The 19,192-nt window shown below is 33.9% G+C and overlaps 1 protein-coding gene across 1 annotated transcript in view; it reads left to right on the top strand.

The window, feature by feature from the left end:
- The window catches only part of COL12A1 (collagen type XII alpha 1 chain), a 164,935-nt gene that overhangs the window by 83,351 nt on the left and 62,392 nt on the right, over nucleotides 1-19,192 (top strand). Inside the window, exons 26-34 of the mRNA XM_049776732.1 lie at nucleotides 765-894; nucleotides 3,720-3,859; nucleotides 4,410-4,542; nucleotides 12,862-12,888; nucleotides 13,406-13,548; nucleotides 15,013-15,142; nucleotides 16,317-16,456; nucleotides 17,450-17,579; nucleotides 18,843-18,985. Of these exons, the coding sequence (XP_049632689.1) occupies nucleotides 765-894; nucleotides 3,720-3,859; nucleotides 4,410-4,542; nucleotides 12,862-12,888; nucleotides 13,406-13,548; nucleotides 15,013-15,142; nucleotides 16,317-16,456; nucleotides 17,450-17,579; nucleotides 18,843-18,985 (1,116 nt within the window). The remainder of the gene's footprint in view (nucleotides 1-764; nucleotides 895-3,719; nucleotides 3,860-4,409; nucleotides 4,543-12,861; nucleotides 12,889-13,405; nucleotides 13,549-15,012; nucleotides 15,143-16,316; nucleotides 16,457-17,449; nucleotides 17,580-18,842; nucleotides 18,986-19,192) is intronic.

Here is a 19,192-nt window from a genome sequence, read left to right on the forward strand (position 1 = left end):
AGAAAAATGAACATCTTTTTTAAGATGAGGTTGAGAAAGCCATTTTCATAACAATCTGGTCCAATGTGGAAGCAACTTGAGTCTCATCATTGATTAGGTTTAAAACATACATTTCTTGTAAAGGGTATTAGTGATAGCATTTTAGAGACAGTTTTGGCAGATTAAAAATAGTTTCTTTAAATATTCAGTTACAGACTGTTCTGATTGCTTATCAGTGGTCCTCAAACTTTTTAAACAGGGGCCATTTCATTGTCCCTCAGACCGTTGGAGGGCTGGACTATAGTAAAAACAAAAACTGAACAATTTCCTATGCACACTGCATATATTTTGAAATGAAGAAACAAAATGGGAACAAATACAATATGTAACCCTCGGGTCATAGTTTGAGGACCACTGGAGATCATATAGAAGCTAATTTATGTATGTACACATATTCACTCTAATTTGGGTTTCAGTTTCTCACAGGAATCTTGTGCATAATCTTGTGCATAATTCTTGTGAAAGAACTAAGCAGTAATGTAATGGAAATGTATAAAATGATTAGGTTGCTTAAATCTGTAGTCAGTTATTATCAGACAGATAGAAAACCTCAGGCATCCATTTTTATCTACTTTGCAAAAATTTAAATTATCTCAAGGTCTTTGATACTTGTGCAACTTTAAGAAACATTACTTTTTTGTGACATGATTTTTATGCTTTACTCTACAGTAAATAGCATAGAGATCTCAAAAAACTAACAAAATAATTCTAATTCTATATTATAGGTAGAGGTGGACAAGTCCACAACCAGCACTCCTCTCAAAGAACTCTTCTCCCAAACTCAGTATACAGTAAGCGTGTCTGCAGTATATGATGAGGGTGAATCTCCCCCAGTGACTGCTCAAGAAGCTACCCGTGAGTAGCGCTAAAATTATTGATCATTGGGAAGCAATACTATATGCAAGTATAATAGAACTTAATGGGCTTTTAATTTCTGATTGATATATTTCTTAATATTAAAAAATTAATTGGGGCCGGGTAGGTGGCGCTGGAGGTAAGGTGTCTGCCTTGCAAGCGCTAGCCAAGGAAGGACCGAGGTTCGATCCCCCGGCGTCCCATATGGTCCCCCCAAGCCAGGGGCGATTTCTGAGCACATAGCCAGGAGTAACCCCTGAGCGTCAAACGGGTGTGGCCCAAAAACCAAAAAAAAAAAAATTAATTGATTTTAATTAATTTTCCTTAGAACTGAGTGCCCCATTCTCTATCTTTATTTAATTTTTTTTATAATCTGTCCAGCTCTTATTCTGTCAACTCATTAACTACTATTTTTCTTTTATTTTCCAGATATTTAACGTGTCTGTATGTGTTTTGTGTGTGTAGGTGGGGATTGGGGAGAAAGTGTGTGTGTGTGTGTGTGTGTGTGTGTGTGTGTGTGTGTGAGTGTGTGTGTGTATGTATATTGTTGTTGTTGCTGTTTTTGGGCCACACCCGGTGACACTCAGGGATTACTCCTGGCTATGCGCTCAGAAATTGCTCCTGGCTTGGGGGACCATATGGGACTCTGGGGGATTGAACCATGGTCTGTCCCAGGCTATTGCGGGCAAGACAGAAGACGCCTTACCACTTGCACCACTGCTCGGCCCCGAGAAAGTATATGTTTTGTATTTGTTGGATGTTTTCTCTAGGAATAGTATATATGTTATCAAAATTCTTTGTGACTTACTATGTTTAAATATTCAATATTGTATTTAATATAATGTACATATTTTGCTTTATTCATCTACAATTTCATTGCGGAAATAAGAAAATGAATTAGCAATAGATGGAATCATGTAAGGAAGGTGAAGATTCACTTGAATTTTGTGGATACTGAATTTTAGGGAAAAAAGTCTCCAATAGAAAAAGATGGTTTGTGGACACTGACCTTTGCTCCTCCCTTCTCTGCTCCATTTCCCTGAATCACCAGGAAATGTCAGTTTCTCTTCCTCTCTTGGTATTTCCATGGTATTCCCCTCAATTTATTATTGAATATTAGTCATTCTCAATCTATTCTGCTTTCTTCTTTCTCACCATTAAGGACAGCATGCATATCTGCACACAAATTGCACACACACATATATGCTTTGTTCAACTTTTGTTCAGTAGTACTTGGCACAGAACTCAACAATGGTTAATTAAATTGTGACTAAAAAACTATGCTCTAGGGGCCAGAGAGGTGGCATAGTGGTAAGGTGTTTGCTTTACAATCGGCTAACCTAGGATGGACTGCAGTTTGATCACCTAGCATCCCATATGGTCCCCCAAGCCAGGAGCGATTTCTGAGCATATAGCCAGGAATAACCTCTGAGTGTCACTGTGTGTGGCCCCAAAAAATTACCAAAGAAATAAAATAAACAAAAAATACCTGTGCTCTAGTGCAAAGAAATACAATGGGAGGCAATATGTAATGAAAAAATTTCTATTAAAAGAGAAAACGAATTAATTTTACTAATGTATTTTATTTCGTGTATCCAAAGCATTATAATGTATATCAAAACTTCAGTGTGTATCAATATAATTGAAATTTTCTTAATATTTTCCCCAATAGTGCTTTAAAATTCAGTGTATAGGTATATACATATATATAATATAGCATATTATAATTTAAATTATCCATATTTCAAATACACAAGTACTTCCATGGTGGATAGAACAAGTCCAGATTTTCTTAGACTTGTCCGGTAAGCTGCTGGTTTGAATAGCAGTATGACTTAAGCTTTTATTTCCTATCTAATAACTCTCTATAAATTCAATAGCTTTTTGTTTTTAATAAAATAATTTCTTTAATTAAATTTCTGTAAATACACAGTTACAAAGTTGTTCATGATTGAGTTTCAGCTATACAATGTCTAACACCCAACCTTTCACCATACCATAACAAACCAAAACCTTCCACTGTATTCCTGTTGCCTCCTTTCTGCTTCTTCTTGCTTTCTCCCTTGATTTCTCTCCTTAATTGTATGTTATATTTTGATTTGCAGAAAGTGTGTATTTAAATTCTGTTAAATATCAACATTTGATCATGATATATCAAAGTACTAGACATTTTCTTATATATGCTAAAATTATTATTTGTAATTTTTAGGTCTATAGTTTTCATTAAAATTAAAAAATTTAGGGGCCAGAGTGATAGCACAGCGGTAGGGCATTTGCCTTGCACGCAGTTCTCAGGATGGACCTGGGTTTGATCCCTGCTATTCCATAAGGTCCCTGGAACCAGGACTGATTTCTGAGCGCATAGCCAGGAGTAATCCCTGAGCATCACGGGTGTGGTCCCAAAATAAAAAAAATTAATGCAAGACATATAGAAAGCACTGAGTTGAAAGAGTGTCTTAAAAATCAGTAGTAAATAGAGTATAAGTAACTTATTAAATCCATGCTATGTTATCATTTTCAAAGCTTGCTCATGTTTTTCTTTCAGAATCAAATGAATTAATTCTCACTTCTGAGTGAGAGAAGTATAATGCCTATCCTGAATACAGGCAGGGGTAGGAAAGGAGGGGAAGCATTGGTGGTAGGAAAGTTGCACTGATGAAGGGGCTGTTTGATTTATGTATAAAGCCCAATTACAATCATGCTTGTAATCATGGTGCTCAAATAAAGATTACAAAATAAAATCTCCATTTAAATAAAACAAGGAAGTTTATTTTATTTAATTTACTAGACTACATTAAAAAACTAATTATTTTTTTCTAAAACAGGTTCTGTACCAGCTCCAAAAAACCTAAGGATTTCTGAAATAACACCAGAGAGTTTCCGAGGAACTTGGGATCATGGAGCTTCAGATGTATCCCTCTACAGAGTAACCTGGGCACCTCTTGGTAGCTCAGATAAGATGGAGGTAGTGTTGTTCATCCTTTTAATTTTTTTGATGGCTTTGTTTTTCTCTCTTTCTCTGTTATTGTCCTCATTTATCTCTCCCCCTTTCTCTTTCTCTCCTATTTTATTACTTCATAAAATTTTATTAATTATTAATTTTATTACTTCAAAGCATTACTTTTTTTGGTTTTTGGGGCCACACCTGGCAGAATTCAGGACTTACTTCTGACTCTGCGCTCAGAAATAGCTGCTGGCAGGTTCAGGGGACTATATGGCATGCCTGGGATTGAACCCAAGTCCATCCCAGATCGTCTGCTTGCAAGCGAATCACCTACTGCTGTGCTATTGCTCCAGCCCCCATAAAATTACTATTTTATTACTTGAAATTATGATTGAAATGTATATTACCTCTGTTGCCAGAGAAGCATCCTTTCTGTTAGTGACATTTGAACTCATTGCATGCATCAAAGCAAGAAGGGCATGTGACTAAATTATGTCAGAAAATAAACTAGTGAACAGATAATGCACACAGTTACTTAAATTGACTTTGTTTTATTCTTTTTTTCTCTAAGACTATCTTGAATGGTGATGAAAATACTTTGGTGTTTGAAAACTTGAACCCGAACACTCTCTATGAAGTTTCTATTACGGCCATCTATCCTGATGAGTCAGAGAGTGATGACCTGTTTGGCAGTGAGCGCACATGTAAGTGATAATCTTTTAAAATAAGACATGTGGAGCTGGACCGATAATAAAGTGGATAGAGCATTTGAATTGTACATGGCCAAACTAAGTTTGAGTCCTGATATTCCATATGGTTCCTGAGCCCATTAGGAGTAATTCATGAAAACAGTGCCAGAAATATTCCCTGAACACCACCAGCTGTGCCCCCCAAATCAAAACAAAATAAAATAAAATATTCTTATTTTAATGTTCATTTTACATAATTGTTATGGCAAGTACTTCTGGTATTATATTGAACAGAACTGGCAAGAATGGGCAACCTCGTCTTGTTCTTGTGCCAGATTTTAAAGGAAAGATTTAGTTTTTTCCCATAGAGTATGTTTGCCAAGGGTTTGTGGTAAATGGTTTTGAATATAATGAGGAAAGTAAATTCAACTCCTTTCTTATTGACTGTTTTTAATTAATTACTTATTTAAGCACTGTGGTTATTAAATAATAATTATTAAATTTTTCAATGTTGAGAGTTTTTTTTATCATGAGTGGGTTATGGGTCTTCTCAAAAGCTTTTTCTGCATCTATTGATATGATCATATAATTTTTAAATTTTCTTTTAATTGATATGGTATATTATGTTTTTTACTTGCATATGTTATATCATCCTTGAATCTCTGAGGTGAATCCTACTTGGTCATGGTATATGACTTTTTTGCTGAATTGTTGCATATTGTTTGCTAATATTTTGTTGAGGATTTTTGCATTTGTGTTCAGCCTCTAATTCGCTCTTTCTCTCTCTCTTTTGTGTTGTATCTATCTCCTTTGGGTATCAGTGTGTTATTAGCTTCATAGAAACTATTTGGGAGTATTTCTGTTTCTTCCTGTAAGAGCTGAAAAGGATCAGCATTGGGTCCTCTGAAAGGTTGAAAGAATCAATAGTGAATCCATCTGGGCCTGGGACTTTGCTTTTGGGAAGAAGATTTTTATTACCATTTCAACTTTCCCAATAATGACAGATCTCTTTAGATAATACATCATCTTGGTTCAATAGTGGGAGCTTATAAGAGTCCAATAATTTATCCATTTCTTCTAGGTTCTTTTGTTTTGTAGCATAAAGATTCTCAAAATAATCACTGTTTATTCTTGAAATTTCTATAATATTTAAGATTTCCCATTTCAATTTTGATTTGGTTTATTAGGGTTCACTCTCTTCATTTGTCTTTCTAATGGTTTACTGATCCCATTTATTTTTTAAAGAAACAACTCATGATTTCATTGATATTTTGTCTTTTTTTTGACTGTAAAGTTGATTAATTTCTGCTCCAAGTTTTATTATTTCCTTTTACCCACTTGCTCTCATCTCATTTTGTTCATCATTTTTCAATTTCTGTTTGTATTTATATAGGTACTTTATAACAAATTTCTTCAATGGTATAATTTTCCTCTTTGTATCATTTTTGCTGTGTCCCACAAATTTTGATAATTCATGTTTCATTCTAATTTGTTTCCAAGAATTTTTGATTTTCTCTCTGACCTAATGGTTGTTTAGTAGTAATCTGTTAAATTTCCAGGTGTTAAATTTTACTGTTTCTGTTTATAATTTAATTCTATTTTCAAGTGCATCATAGTCTGAGAAAATAATTAATAAAATTTCTATCTTCTTGATTTTATGGAGGTATGTTTTGTAGACCAGCATGTGGTCTATCTTGGAGATTGTCCCATGTGCATTGGAAAGAATGTGTATCCAGATTTCTGGGTATGAAAATACCTATATATATATACTAAGCCATTCTCTTTTACTTCTTTTACTTCTTCCTCAAAGCCAGTATGTCCTTGCTAAGTATTACTTTGGTTGATCTATCACCAGTTGACATGGTGGTGAAGTCTCCCACTATTATTGTGTATCTATTGATGTTTTTCTTCAAGTTTATTATCAGTTGTTTTAAATAATTTTAATACTTTCATCTGGGTACTTATTCACAGCTTTTATAAGATATTTTATTTATTTTTGAAATTAATATATTTATTTAAACATCATGGTTACAAACATATTTGTAGTTGGGTTTCAGTTATAATAAAGAATACCACCCTTCATCACTGCAACATTCCCACCACCAATGCCCCAATCTCCTTCCTCCCCTACCACCTGCCTCTATTCAAGACAGGCATTCTATTTCTCTCACTCACTATCATTGTCAATGATAGTTGTCAGTGTAGTTATTTCTCCAACTGCACTCACCACTCTTTGTGGTAAGCTTCATACCATGGGCTGGTCTTTCCAGCCCTCATCTCTATTGTCTCTGGGTATTATTACAATACTGTCTTTTATTGTTCTTAAATCCCATAGATAAGTGAGAATATATATTCTGTGTCTATGTTTGACTTATGTCACTCAGCATAATATTTTCAGATTCATCCATGTATAGGAAAATTTCCTGACTTCATTTTTCCCAACATCTGCATAGTACTCCATTGTGTATATGTACCACAGTTTCTTTAGCCTCTCATCTGTTGTTGGGCATATGGGTTGTTTTCAGATCCTGGCTATTGTAAATAGCACTGCAATAAATATGGGTGTGCAGAGGTAATTTTTTATATTGTGTTTTTGTGTCCTAGTGTATATCCCAAGAAGTACTATAACTGGATCATATGGGAGCTTAATTTTTTTGAGGAATCTCCATATCGTTTTTCATAAAGGCTGGGCTAGGCAGAATACTCACCAGCAGTTAATGAGAGTTCTTTCTCCCCACATACCAGCCAGCACTTATTGTTCTTATACTATGTGATGTGTTCCAGTCTCTGTGACATGAGATGGTACCTCACTGTTGTTTTGATTTGCATCTCCCATATAATTAGTGATGTGGAACATTTTTTTCATGTATTTTCCATTTGTAGTTCTCTTTGAAAATTTTTCTGTTTATTTCTTCTCCACATTTTTGATGGGGTTAGATATTTACTTCTTGTTAAGTTCTGTCAGTATTTTGTATATCTTATATATTAACCCCTAATCTAATGGGTATTTGGTGAATAGTTTACCTCATTCTGTGGCCTTTATATCATAGTCATTATTTTCTTTGAGGTGCAGAAGTTTCTCAGCTTAATATAGTCCCATACGTCCCATATATCTCTGCTTTTACTTGCTTGGACAGTGCTGTTTCTTCCTTGAAAATGCCTTTGGTATCAATGCATTGGATATTTTACCTACAAGTTCTTCTATATACCTTATGGTTGTGGGTCTGATATCAAGGTCTTTAATCCATTGAGATTTGATCTTTGTGCTTTTTGTTAGATGGAGGTCTGAGTTTACTTTTTTGCATGTGGCTGATTACCATGTAGCTTTTTGCATGTGGATGTCCCAGCACCACTTGTTAAAGAGGCTTTTCTTGCTCCATTTTGCATTTCTTGACCTTTATTAAAGATTAATTGATTGTATGTCTGGGAAACATTCTTTGAATACTCAAGTCTATTCCACTGATATGAAGGTATGTCTTTATTCTGATACTATGCTCTTTTAATACTATTGCTTTGTAGTAATGTTGGAAAAGTGATGCCTTTGATCTTCTTTTCCTAAGGGTTCTTTTAGTCATTCATGGCTATTTGTTGTTTAAAATGAATTTCAGGAGTGTTTGATCAATTTCTTTGAAGAAGTGTTTGATCAATTTCTTTGAAGAAAGTCATGGGTATCTTTAGAGGAATTGCATTAAATCTGTACAAAGCTTTGGGGGATGTATTGCCATTTTAATGATGCTATTCCTCACAATCCATGAACAGAGTGTCTCCATTTCTTTGTGTCCTTTTTATTTCTTGAAGTAGTGGTTTGTAGTTTTCTTTGTATAGGTCTCCAAGGTATTTGAGCTTGTGTGGCAATAATGTAAATGGGATTATTTTTTAACATACATTTCTTCTCTAATGTTATTTGTGTATATGAAGGCCATTGGTATTTGCATGTTAATTTTGTAGACTGCCACTTTGCTACATGAATCTATTGTTTCTAGGAGGTTTTTTTTGGTAGTCTCTTTAGGGTTTTCTAAATATAGTAGTATGTTATCTGCAAACAATGAGAGTTTGACTTCTTTCTTTCTTTTTTCTTTCTTTTTCTTTTTTGACTTCTTTCTTTTTTATCTGGATGCCCTTGATATCTTTTTCTTGTCTAATAGCTGTGGAAAGTGCTTCCTTACTATGTTAAATAAGAGTGGTGAGAGGGAGCAGCCTTGTCTTGTCTGAGAATTTAGAAGAAACACTTTTAGTTTATCCCCATTGAGAATAATATTTGACATTGGCTTGTAGTATATGGCCTTAATTATACTGAGAAATGTTCCTTCCATTCTCATCTTGTTGAAAGTTTTTATCATGAATGAATTTTGGAACTTATAGAATGCTTTCTCTGCATCTATTGATATAATAATTTAGTTTTTATTTTTCCTTTTGTTGATATGAGGTATTATGTTGATTGTTTTACATATGTTAAGTCATCCTTGTATTTCTGGAATAACACCTACTTGTTCATGTTGTATGATGTTCTTGATGAGATGTTGGATCATATTTGCCAGGTTTTTGTTGAGTATCTTTGCATCTGTATTCATCAGATGTGCATTGGAGAAGAATGTGCATCCATTTTTCTTGAGTTGGAGTGCCCTATGTTTCTATTAGCCTACTTTCTTCCATTTATTTTTTGAGATAGTATATTCTTGTTGATTTTCAGCCTTGTTGACTTATCAAGAGTGGCATAGCGTGTTGAGGTCTCCCACTGCTATTGTGTTGCTATTGATGTCTTCTTTCAGATTTGTCAACAATTTATTAAATATTTTGCTGGTCCACATTGATTGTTCATATGTTTAGGACTGCTATTTATTTCTGTTGTACATATCTTTTTATTATTACAAAATGTCCATCTCTGTTCCTTATAACTTTTCTAAGTCTAAAGTTTGTGTCATCTGATATTAATATGACCACTGCAGTTATTTTTTTAAGGGAGTTGTTTGCTTGGATGATTGTCTTCCAACCTTTTGACTTTGAGTATATTTTTGTTTTGACTATTTAGATGTGTTTCTTGTAGGTGGCAGGATATTAGGTTCAGTTTTTGACCCCTTTTGCCACTCTGTCTATTAACTGGTGAATTTTGTCCATTGATGTTGAGAAGAATATTTGTCATGAGATTTACTGTCATCTTTGTGTAGGTATTTGGTGTGTCTTTTGGTTTGTCTTGTCTGAAAGTAGACCTTTAAGTTTTTTTTTAAATCTGGTTTTGAGTCTGTTAAGTTTCTGAGTTGTTTATCCATGAAGCTATGTATACTTCCTTCAAACCTAAATGTGAGTCTGACTGGGTGCAGTATTCTAGGTGAAGCATTCATTTTATTGAGTTTTGTCACTGTCTCTGACTTTGAGGGTTTCTTGTGACAGGTATGCTGTAAATCTTAAATAGACTCTTTGACTAATTTTTCTTTTTGATCTTGTTGCTTTCAGTAATCTAACCATATCAATGGGATTCATAATTGTTACTAGGATGTGTCTTTGGGTGCTTTTTTTGGGATCTCTTTTAGCTGGTATTCTTCAGGCATGCAGGATTTGGTTGCATCTACTCTTTAGCTCTGAGAATTTCTCTATATGATTTCCTTGACTATTGATTCTTCCTGGGAATTTTATTCCTGGGTCTCTGACTCCAATGATTCTTAGGTTGTTTCTGTTGAATTTATTAAAGACATTCTTTGAGGATTTTTTCCCCAATGTCTGATAATTTGTTTTAAGGCTCTTTCCCATTCTCTTTTATTGTGTGGAGATGTTATTCATCAAATCTTCCAGCTCACTGATTCAGTTCTCAACTGCTGTTACTTTGTTTGGAGAGACTTTTAAGTGAGGTTTTCATTTTTCCTACCCCATTTTTCAGTTCTGTTATTTCAGTTGGAATTTTCTTTTTTTTTGGGGGGGGGTCACACTTGGAGATGCTCAGGACTTGCTTCTGGCTCTGTGCTCAGTAATTGCTCCTGTCAGGCTCAGGGGACCTTGGGATGCCAGGATTCAAACCGGGGTTAGTCCTGTGTTGGCCATGTGCAAGGTAAATGCCTTACTGCTGTACTATCACTCTGGCCCCTCAGTTGGAGTTTTCTGATTTTTATTTTTATAGTCCTCTTGATTATTCTTTGTGTAGATTAAGCTCTTTCTATGCTTTCTTGATTTCTATAAGCAACCTCCATATTTCTTCTCTAAACTCTATCTGAGAGGCTAAACAGGTGGTTGATAGTTTTCTAGTCATCAGTACTGCCATCTTCATTTTCTGTACAAGTGTTGGCCTGTCTTGTTTCCCTATGTTGGATCTGCAGTGTGATGTTTTCTGCGTGTTGTGCTAGGGTTTATTGAGTAGATGTTTATAGTCTGTGAAGTGAAACAGAAAGGCCAGACTCCTTTTGCTCCACCCTTCTAGAGCAGTGCCATCTCACCTTCGATCACATGACTTCGGCAGGGTTGGCCCTCTAACCTGCTGCCGAAGTTTCAGGTGGCAGAAGCTTGGCTTCTGATTGGCTGCATTATTCAGGTTAAATATTTTGATGGGTCTTCATTAGGCACATTAAGTTTAAAATTTTTCCCAATATACATACCACTTGATTATTAAAAAATCACCCCTCTGTCTCCTTTTTTAAGATGAACTGTTTTAACCCTGAAGTTTATGTTGTCTAATTTTAGTTTGGCCACAGCAGCCTTTTATATGGAGTTATTTGCTTGAAGAAATGTCTTCCAAATTTGACTTTAAATCTGTATTTGCTTTGACCATTCAAATACATTTCTTTAAGGCAGCAGAAAGTTGAATTGAATTTTATGATTCATTTTGCCACTCCGTCTTAGTTGGTAATTAATGTTCACTGACATTTAGACAGATTGTTACCATGAAATTTTGTGCATTACTTTGTAGAAGTTTGTTGTGCTTGTGGGGTTTATCTTGCCTTAAGTTAACCCCTTCAGTTCTTGTGTTTTATAATATCTTTATTTAAACATCTTGATTACAAATATGATTGTGATTAGTTTTCAGTCATGTAAAGAACATCCCCCTTCACCAATGCAACATTCCCATCACCAGTGTCCCAAATCTCCTTCCCTCCATCCCACCCCACCCCCACCTGTACTCTAGACAGGGTTTCCAGTTCCCTCATTCATTCACATGGTTATGGTAGTTCTCAGTGTAGTTATTTCTGTAAGTGCATTCACCACTCATTGTGGTGATCTTCATGAAGTTAGCTGGAAGTTCCAGCCCTCCTCTCTTTGTCTCTGAAGATCGTTGCAAAAATGACTTTTATTTTTCTTAAAACCCATAGATGAGTGACACTATTCTGCGTCTATCTCTATTCCTCTGACTTATTTCACTCAGCATGATAGATTCCATGTACATCTATCTATATATAGGAAAATTTCATGACTTCATCTCTCCTGTCTGTAAGGTTCCTAAACTGTTGTTTAACTATGAAGCTATTTATCTTTCCTTCAAACATGAATGAGAGTTGGATGGGTGAATTATTCTTGGATTTATTTCATTAAGTTTTTTTCACTATATTTCATCACAGCCTTTGATCTTTGGAGTTGCTTGTGATAAATCTGTTTTAAATATGAAGGATGTACCTTTGTATGTAATAACCTTTTTAATCTTGCTGCTTTCAGTATTCTATCTCTATCTATGGGTGTCATCATTTTGAGTATGATGTTCCTCGTATTTGGATTTCTTTTAGCTGGTATTCTTTGGGCATAAAGGATGTGGGTTCATATACTCTCAGCTCTGGGAATTGCTCAGTTCCTTCTTCATAGGGGTTTTCTTCCCGAATCTCTCTACCTCATTGACTCTTTGATTGTTAATTTTGAATTTCACCAAAGCTCTCTTGATGTTTGTTAATTTAGTCTGAAGATTTTTTGTCTTCTTTTTATTTATTTTAATACTCTTTTCTATCTTCTACTGTTGTTTGAAGGGCTTATATAGCTCATTTTGTGCCCACTGATTCTGTATCTCTGATGATGAAGCCTCTAAGTAAGTATGCATTTCACAAACCAAGTTCTTTAGTTTTGTCATTTATATATGAATTTTTATCATTCCTACTCTAATATACTCTTGAATCTTATTTGCTGTTCATGCTATGGTTTCTTTGTGTTCTTTGAACATCCTCAACATTTATTCTCTATTGTTCTTCTCAGAGAGGCTATATAGGTGCCTTGATACTAGTTGTGTCTTTGGAACTACCATCTTTATTTCCTAAGAATGGTGGATTTCAGTAGTGTTTTACCACTGTCATCTTTGCATTTAATGTTTATTTTATAATCAAGTTAATAATAGTATTTGTAATATTTACCCAACTTTTTTCATTTTTTTAGTGCGCCTGATACCATTGACAACTCAGGGTAAGAATTTTATATGCTCCCGGAGAGATAGCACAGAGGCGTTTGCCTTGCAAGCAGCCGATCCAGGACCAAAGGTGGTTGGTTCGAATCCCGGTGTCCCATATGGTCCCCTGTGCCTGCCAGGAGCTATTTCTGAGCAGACAATCAGGAGTAACCCCTGAGCATCACTGGGTGTGGCCCAAAAACCAAAAACCAAAAAAAAAAAGACTTTTATATGCTGAATTTTATGACTAGCAAATAATAAACAAAATATGTTCAAAATACATGTTAAAAAACTTTCTGTAATTTAAGTTGTAAATTATAGGACTCTGATCTAGGCCTCTTTAAATAGACTTTTTAAACTATTTTGCTCACTACTATTAAATAAGGTTTTTAATAATTAATGTCCATTATTTATCATGGGATCATATATATTTCTAAATCTATATGTGTATATGCCTCTTGAGTTCTGTGGGAATAATTGATTTTGGAAGTGTGCTAATTTTCTGTATTTGCTATACTTTTCAACATATTTCAGCTCCAAAAAGTGGTCCACGAAACCTTCAAGTATATAATGCATCATCGAACAGCTTGACTGTTAAGTGGGATCCTGCTAGTGGCCGTGTTCAGAAATATCGAATCACTTATCAGCCTTCCACAGGGGAAGGGAATGAACAAACGGTAACCTGATAAAACTACACACTTTCTGAATCTAACCCTTTGTATATTCTGTTTTCACTTGCTATGCTATTTAGTTATATCACTATTTTGGTAGATGTTTTATTGTGTTGGATGAAATTCATGTCAGTAGCTTTTGTTACTGTCTCTTTGCTGTTTGTCATAATTAATAGTCTAAAAACTTATCATCTAGAAATTGTTATCTGAGAGTATCTTAAGGTTTGCTATCTCTAGGTTAAAGATATTTGCATTTCATTGCTAATACATGAAATATATCAGTGTATTACTAATGCTAGAATTATTTTAGGAAGTTGGATGGGAAGAATTAAGTAAATGTTTTATGTACTCATAAGACTAGTAGTTCTACCAAGTGAATATTTCAAATATGGATAATATATTGTTACAGCCATTCATACTTTTCTCTCAGAACATCAAATACAAAATTGTTTAAATCAGTGGAATTTTTTTTTTAATATACTGAGGATACCAATAACAGATTCATTGAGGTTTCCTTTAGGAATACTGGAAGTGGATGGATGTTATACTGTAAACATCTGTTATTGACATCATATACATATACATATCATGTGTATACACACATACATACATATATATACACCCATATCCATGTGTGTATTCACTGTGGCCGTGCCATTTTCATGAGATTTTAGTGTGGCATAAACATTTAAATTTAGAAGCCTCTTAACAGATTAAACAAATTTTCTTTCAATAAGATATCAAATTTCATTTAGCAAAATATAATAATATAATAAAAATAAAATAGTAATCAGAGGAAAATGAAAACATTTTAATACCATGATGTTGGTATCAGACATAAAAAGGAACCTTTATCTTCCAATGGTCTGTCAGAGGCTTTTAGTCCTGTTATTGTGGGAGTTTGGGAGTGGGCCACCAAAAGCTTTAGATGATTAGTTATTAAATACATTTGTAAAGCAAATAAAAATATTTGGAAAAAATTAAGAATGATAGTGGCGTGGAGCCTCTGCAATCTTAAAGTTCTTTTATTACTCATTTATGATTAGTGTCTTTTGGAGGATTAGATCTGGGAAATGCATTTTAGATAAAATTTGGCAGTGAAAGTAGCTAGCAAGTTAAAAATATTATTGAGTTATCATTAATGAATATTTTTCATGATTTTAGCAAGATAATTTGAATTTAGAATTGTCTTATCAGGTATATTTTAGACTTTTTCTGTGGCATATGTTTTAAGTGTGGTGTGAGTTTTAAGCAGTTTCCTTGCATAAACTGTTTTTATAGTTTTTTAAATTAACTTCAAACACAATTTAGAGGGGAGGTTGCCAAGCAGTTCTCTGGGGCCTGGGATTTTTAGACAACTAAGATTTTCAGGAAACTGAACCAGATGTTCAATACAAAACATCCAGGGCAATGTTTGAGACAGAATGAGATAGAAAGAACAAGCTAACAGACATCTCTGTTTCATTCAAGGTCACAATAGGAGGAAGACAGAGCAGTATGGTACTGCAGAAATTGAAGCCTGATACTCCTTACACCATCACAGTGTCCTCCCTGTATCATGATGGTGAGGGAGGCCGGATGACTGGAAGAGGAAAGACTAGTAAGCAAATTTTGATTTTTCTTTTTTTATGAAAGCACTGTAATTTATGAAGTTATTCATAGTTGAGTTTTAGACATGATATTCTAGTACTGATTCCCACCACCATGTCATCATTTCTCACCACTGTTCCCAGGTTTTCTCTTATATTCCCTCCCCCATAGTCAGCCATCTTGACAGGCACCTTTCTACATTTGGTTGTTAAAATTTGTGGCACATAATTTTAGTGTTGTTGATTCTGTTGTTTGGGTATTTAGCTCTATCATTTCTTAACAGTATCTGAATTGCCCTTGACCTCTGCACTCTGTTACTTCTCATCTGTCTTTTTCCCTGAATCCTTCACTCTTTCTTTCCTTCTCCCTATATTCTGAGACCAAGAAAAATTTAGGCACCTTTCTTTAAACCACTGCATTCCCTAGTTCAGTTATTCTAAACACCACATATAAATGATATCCCATGTTTATTCTTATTATTTTGTTTAACACAATCTCTTCCACTTTCATCCATGTTACAGAAAATTGCATGATTTTATCATTGTTTGCAGCTATGTAATATACCATTGTGTATATCCTACAGCTTGTTTTATAACTCCTGGTGTAAAGAAAAACATGTTTATCTGGAAGCACTAGCATGACATGGAGTTTTGTTACTCTTTCAAAAGACATTTAAAAATGAGACTATTTCGGGATAAAGAGATAATATAGTATAGATAGTACAGAGGTAGGGTGCTTGCCATGCTTGAGGCAGACCTGGTTTTGGCTCCAGGTACCCAAAAGGGCCCTTGATACCCACCAAAAGTTATCACTTAAAGTGCATACAGGAGTAATATTTGAACATGGTTAGGTCTGGTCCAGAACTCACTCCCCCAAATAAGAGACTTTTAATGTCTTTCTCCACATTACCTTTTTATATAGAGAAACATATTACTTTCTAGGACTGACAAAAAGTCACTCTGGTGATAAAAAAGAGTGAGAGAAAGAGAGAGAGAAAAATGAGACTTGTATACTACATTATTATAGATTTTAAAATTTATTTACTACTTCTACAAATATTTGTGGGGCACTTAACTGTGGGCTGACTGCTAAACTCTCAATACATGGGAAATATTGATGGACCTAAATGTCATGTATGTATTTTTGTCAGGGTCATACTGTGACATATATTTTTTGTGTTTCAGAGCCTCTGAGTACTGTGAAGAACCTAAGAGTTTATGATCCTTCTACTAGCACCTTGAATGTTCGTTGGGACCATGCAGAGGGAAATCCACGTCAGTACAAACTCTTCTATGCACCTACAGCAGGCGGTCAAGAGGAAATGGTAATTAATTTTTGTGAAAAGTACATGCTTAATAAAAAGATTAATTGAGTTACTTAAAAGTGGAGTCAATAGAATTAAATGATTTACTCTTTTGCTCAGGAAGTTCATGTTCACAAAACTTGACAGAAAGTGATAGGGATTGTAAGCTTTTGGACAAGGGGACTAATTATTCTAGAAGTTATTTAGGTAGAGATTAGGATTGTATAGTGGTGTGTAGAGGTCTTTATAACTAGTTGTGATAAATTATATGGAAGCATATATTTATTATTTATTAAAATTTAAATTGAGGTAACATTGGTTTACAGGAATATAAATACTTTATGTAGTTAGGATACCATATTAACCATCAAAGAATATCATTCTACCATAGTCCTTTGGATCCTTTCAATTCTTAGGCTTCCTGTATTCCTTGGGAACCTTGGACTTTTTGACAGATATTAGAGTTTTTCTTATTAATTGGACAAAGGGAAAACTCTTAAATATTAAGATAGAGAATAAGAGAAGACAAGGAACAAAGGAAAAATTTAAATAGTACCTATAGTTCATAGAAAAGTGGCAATAATTGCTTATATTATAATTTAACTAAATGTCAATGACTTAGACTCACCAACAAAATGGCACAGAATGGCTAGATGAATTAGAAAAGAAGTCAGCATTTTAATACTACAGCTTATTGTATATCAATATAAAGCATACAAAGTTGGAAATAAAATCATATAGGTAAATGTTAGTATAAAAGGACAGGGTTAGTCATACTTATATGAGACAAAATATATTTTAAACTTAAATATGTAATAACATACTGGGATAGATAGTATGTAATATATAAGGAAGCAGTATAGCCATAAGATTTAACACTCATGAATTACCATTTATATAAACTACTGGGCATATTTGACCTGGTTTTGAGTTAATATTTTTAGCATTAGTAGCCTTAATTCTGATTTTTTATTTATTTTACAAGTTTTTAAAACCTAGTACTTTATATTTTAGGTACCAATCCCTGGGAATACCAATTATGCCATTCTCAGGAATTTGCAGCCTGACACCCCATATACTGTTACAGTAGTTCCTGTTTATAATGAAGGTGATGGAGGAAGAACTTCAGATACCGGAAAGACATGTAAGTAAGAAAAAAAGACAAATTTAGTTTTTTTCTTGATACTTAATTATGACTTATTAGTGATAAATTTTAGTGATAAATTCATTATAAAGGTCATATAGTCCAATATGAAAATTCCAGGATAAAAGAATAAAAATCATAAAAATTGCCCATTTTGCATTCTAACACCAAAACCTGTTAAATTTTAGTGTTCAAAATACAAATTTGTAATTAAAATGCCTTTAAAAGACGTTTTGAATTTATTTTTTAAAATATATAAACATGTACACAATTATCTATATACGTTACTTTAGTCATTCTTTTTGTCACAAAATTTATTGATCTTTGATATATGTTATAGATTATTGTGAAGTATTTTGTAGTGGTATTTTATACTGTGAATTGTATAGTTTGGTTTATCAAATTAGTTGATTCACATTTCCTTGATTTTCTGGTGAAATTATATAGGCATTAATGGTCTGTGTCAGGAAAAGCCAGTTTTTGGTGTTTTTAATTTGTAGTATTACCTAAAGTTTTTGTGTATATTTATAAATACTTGACTCTAAAACATAGAGGACAACCCTAGTGGTGGGAATGCACCTCATTCATTTCTTAAATATTACTGTGAAAGATTTGTAATTCATTTTGACCACAATAAAAATAAAAAAGAACATATGGGTAATCATTGAAAGGGAACATAGTGGATAAATTATTTGCATACAAAATTAGTCATCTCAAAAGAAAATGTTACTTAGAATATGGTGTTAATGTATGAATTTAATTTTAGTGTTTAGCATTCTCTATTAGGAACACTTAATTAAGAATTGAGTGTATTATTAATTTCTTCATCCTTTTGCTTTTTTAAAAATCACTAAAGACATTAAGCTTTGTTAATATGAAAGAGCTATTTGTTAAGTGGAAGTGTATTGAAGCTACCTGATGCACTAAATTTTTGACTTATAAGGTGAAAACTCTTCTTTCTATATTTCCCTGTGTTAGAAAACTGAAACTTCTTTTTTATTTTTTTGTCTCTGAACCCTTTATGGCCAACCTGGCATTATACTAACTTGTTGCTATTGAATATATACTTCTGTATATGTTGCTTCTATATAGACAAAAAACATAACTATTTAACTTGGACTAAATTTGGTTTGATGAGTTTTGCTCTTCTTTGACTAGTATATTAGAAGTATTCCATCCTATTATGGAGTGTGAGAACTGGAGGAGTGATAACAAAAGCTTAACATGTAGACACAGACTTAAGATGAACTTTTATATTCTCAGTGGTGAGAGGATTGGCAAGAAACATCCAAGTGTACAATCCTACATCAAATAGTCTAGATGTTCGCTGGGACCCTGCACCAGGACCTGTTCAGCAGTACCGTGTTGTATATTCTCCTCTGACTGGCATGAGACCCTCAGAATCTGTAAGTCATTTTGTCATTTCAGAGATCAGGAAAAACATTTTGTAGGTTCTGCCATTTCTTCTACTGTGACTGCTGGTGCAAAACCAGAGGCCAATTATGGATATGTTACTCATGCTATTGAAAACCGCATTTCCTGCCAAAAAGAGCCTTGTATTTGTGTCATATTTGAGGGCTTGTTCGGATGTGAACTATGCATGAGTTAATACA

The sequence above is a fragment of the Suncus etruscus genome, chromosome 7 (assembly GCF_024139225.1).
Source record: "Suncus etruscus isolate mSunEtr1 chromosome 7, mSunEtr1.pri.cur, whole genome shotgun sequence".
Lineage (NCBI taxonomy): Eukaryota > Metazoa > Chordata > Mammalia > Eulipotyphla > Soricidae > Suncus > Suncus etruscus.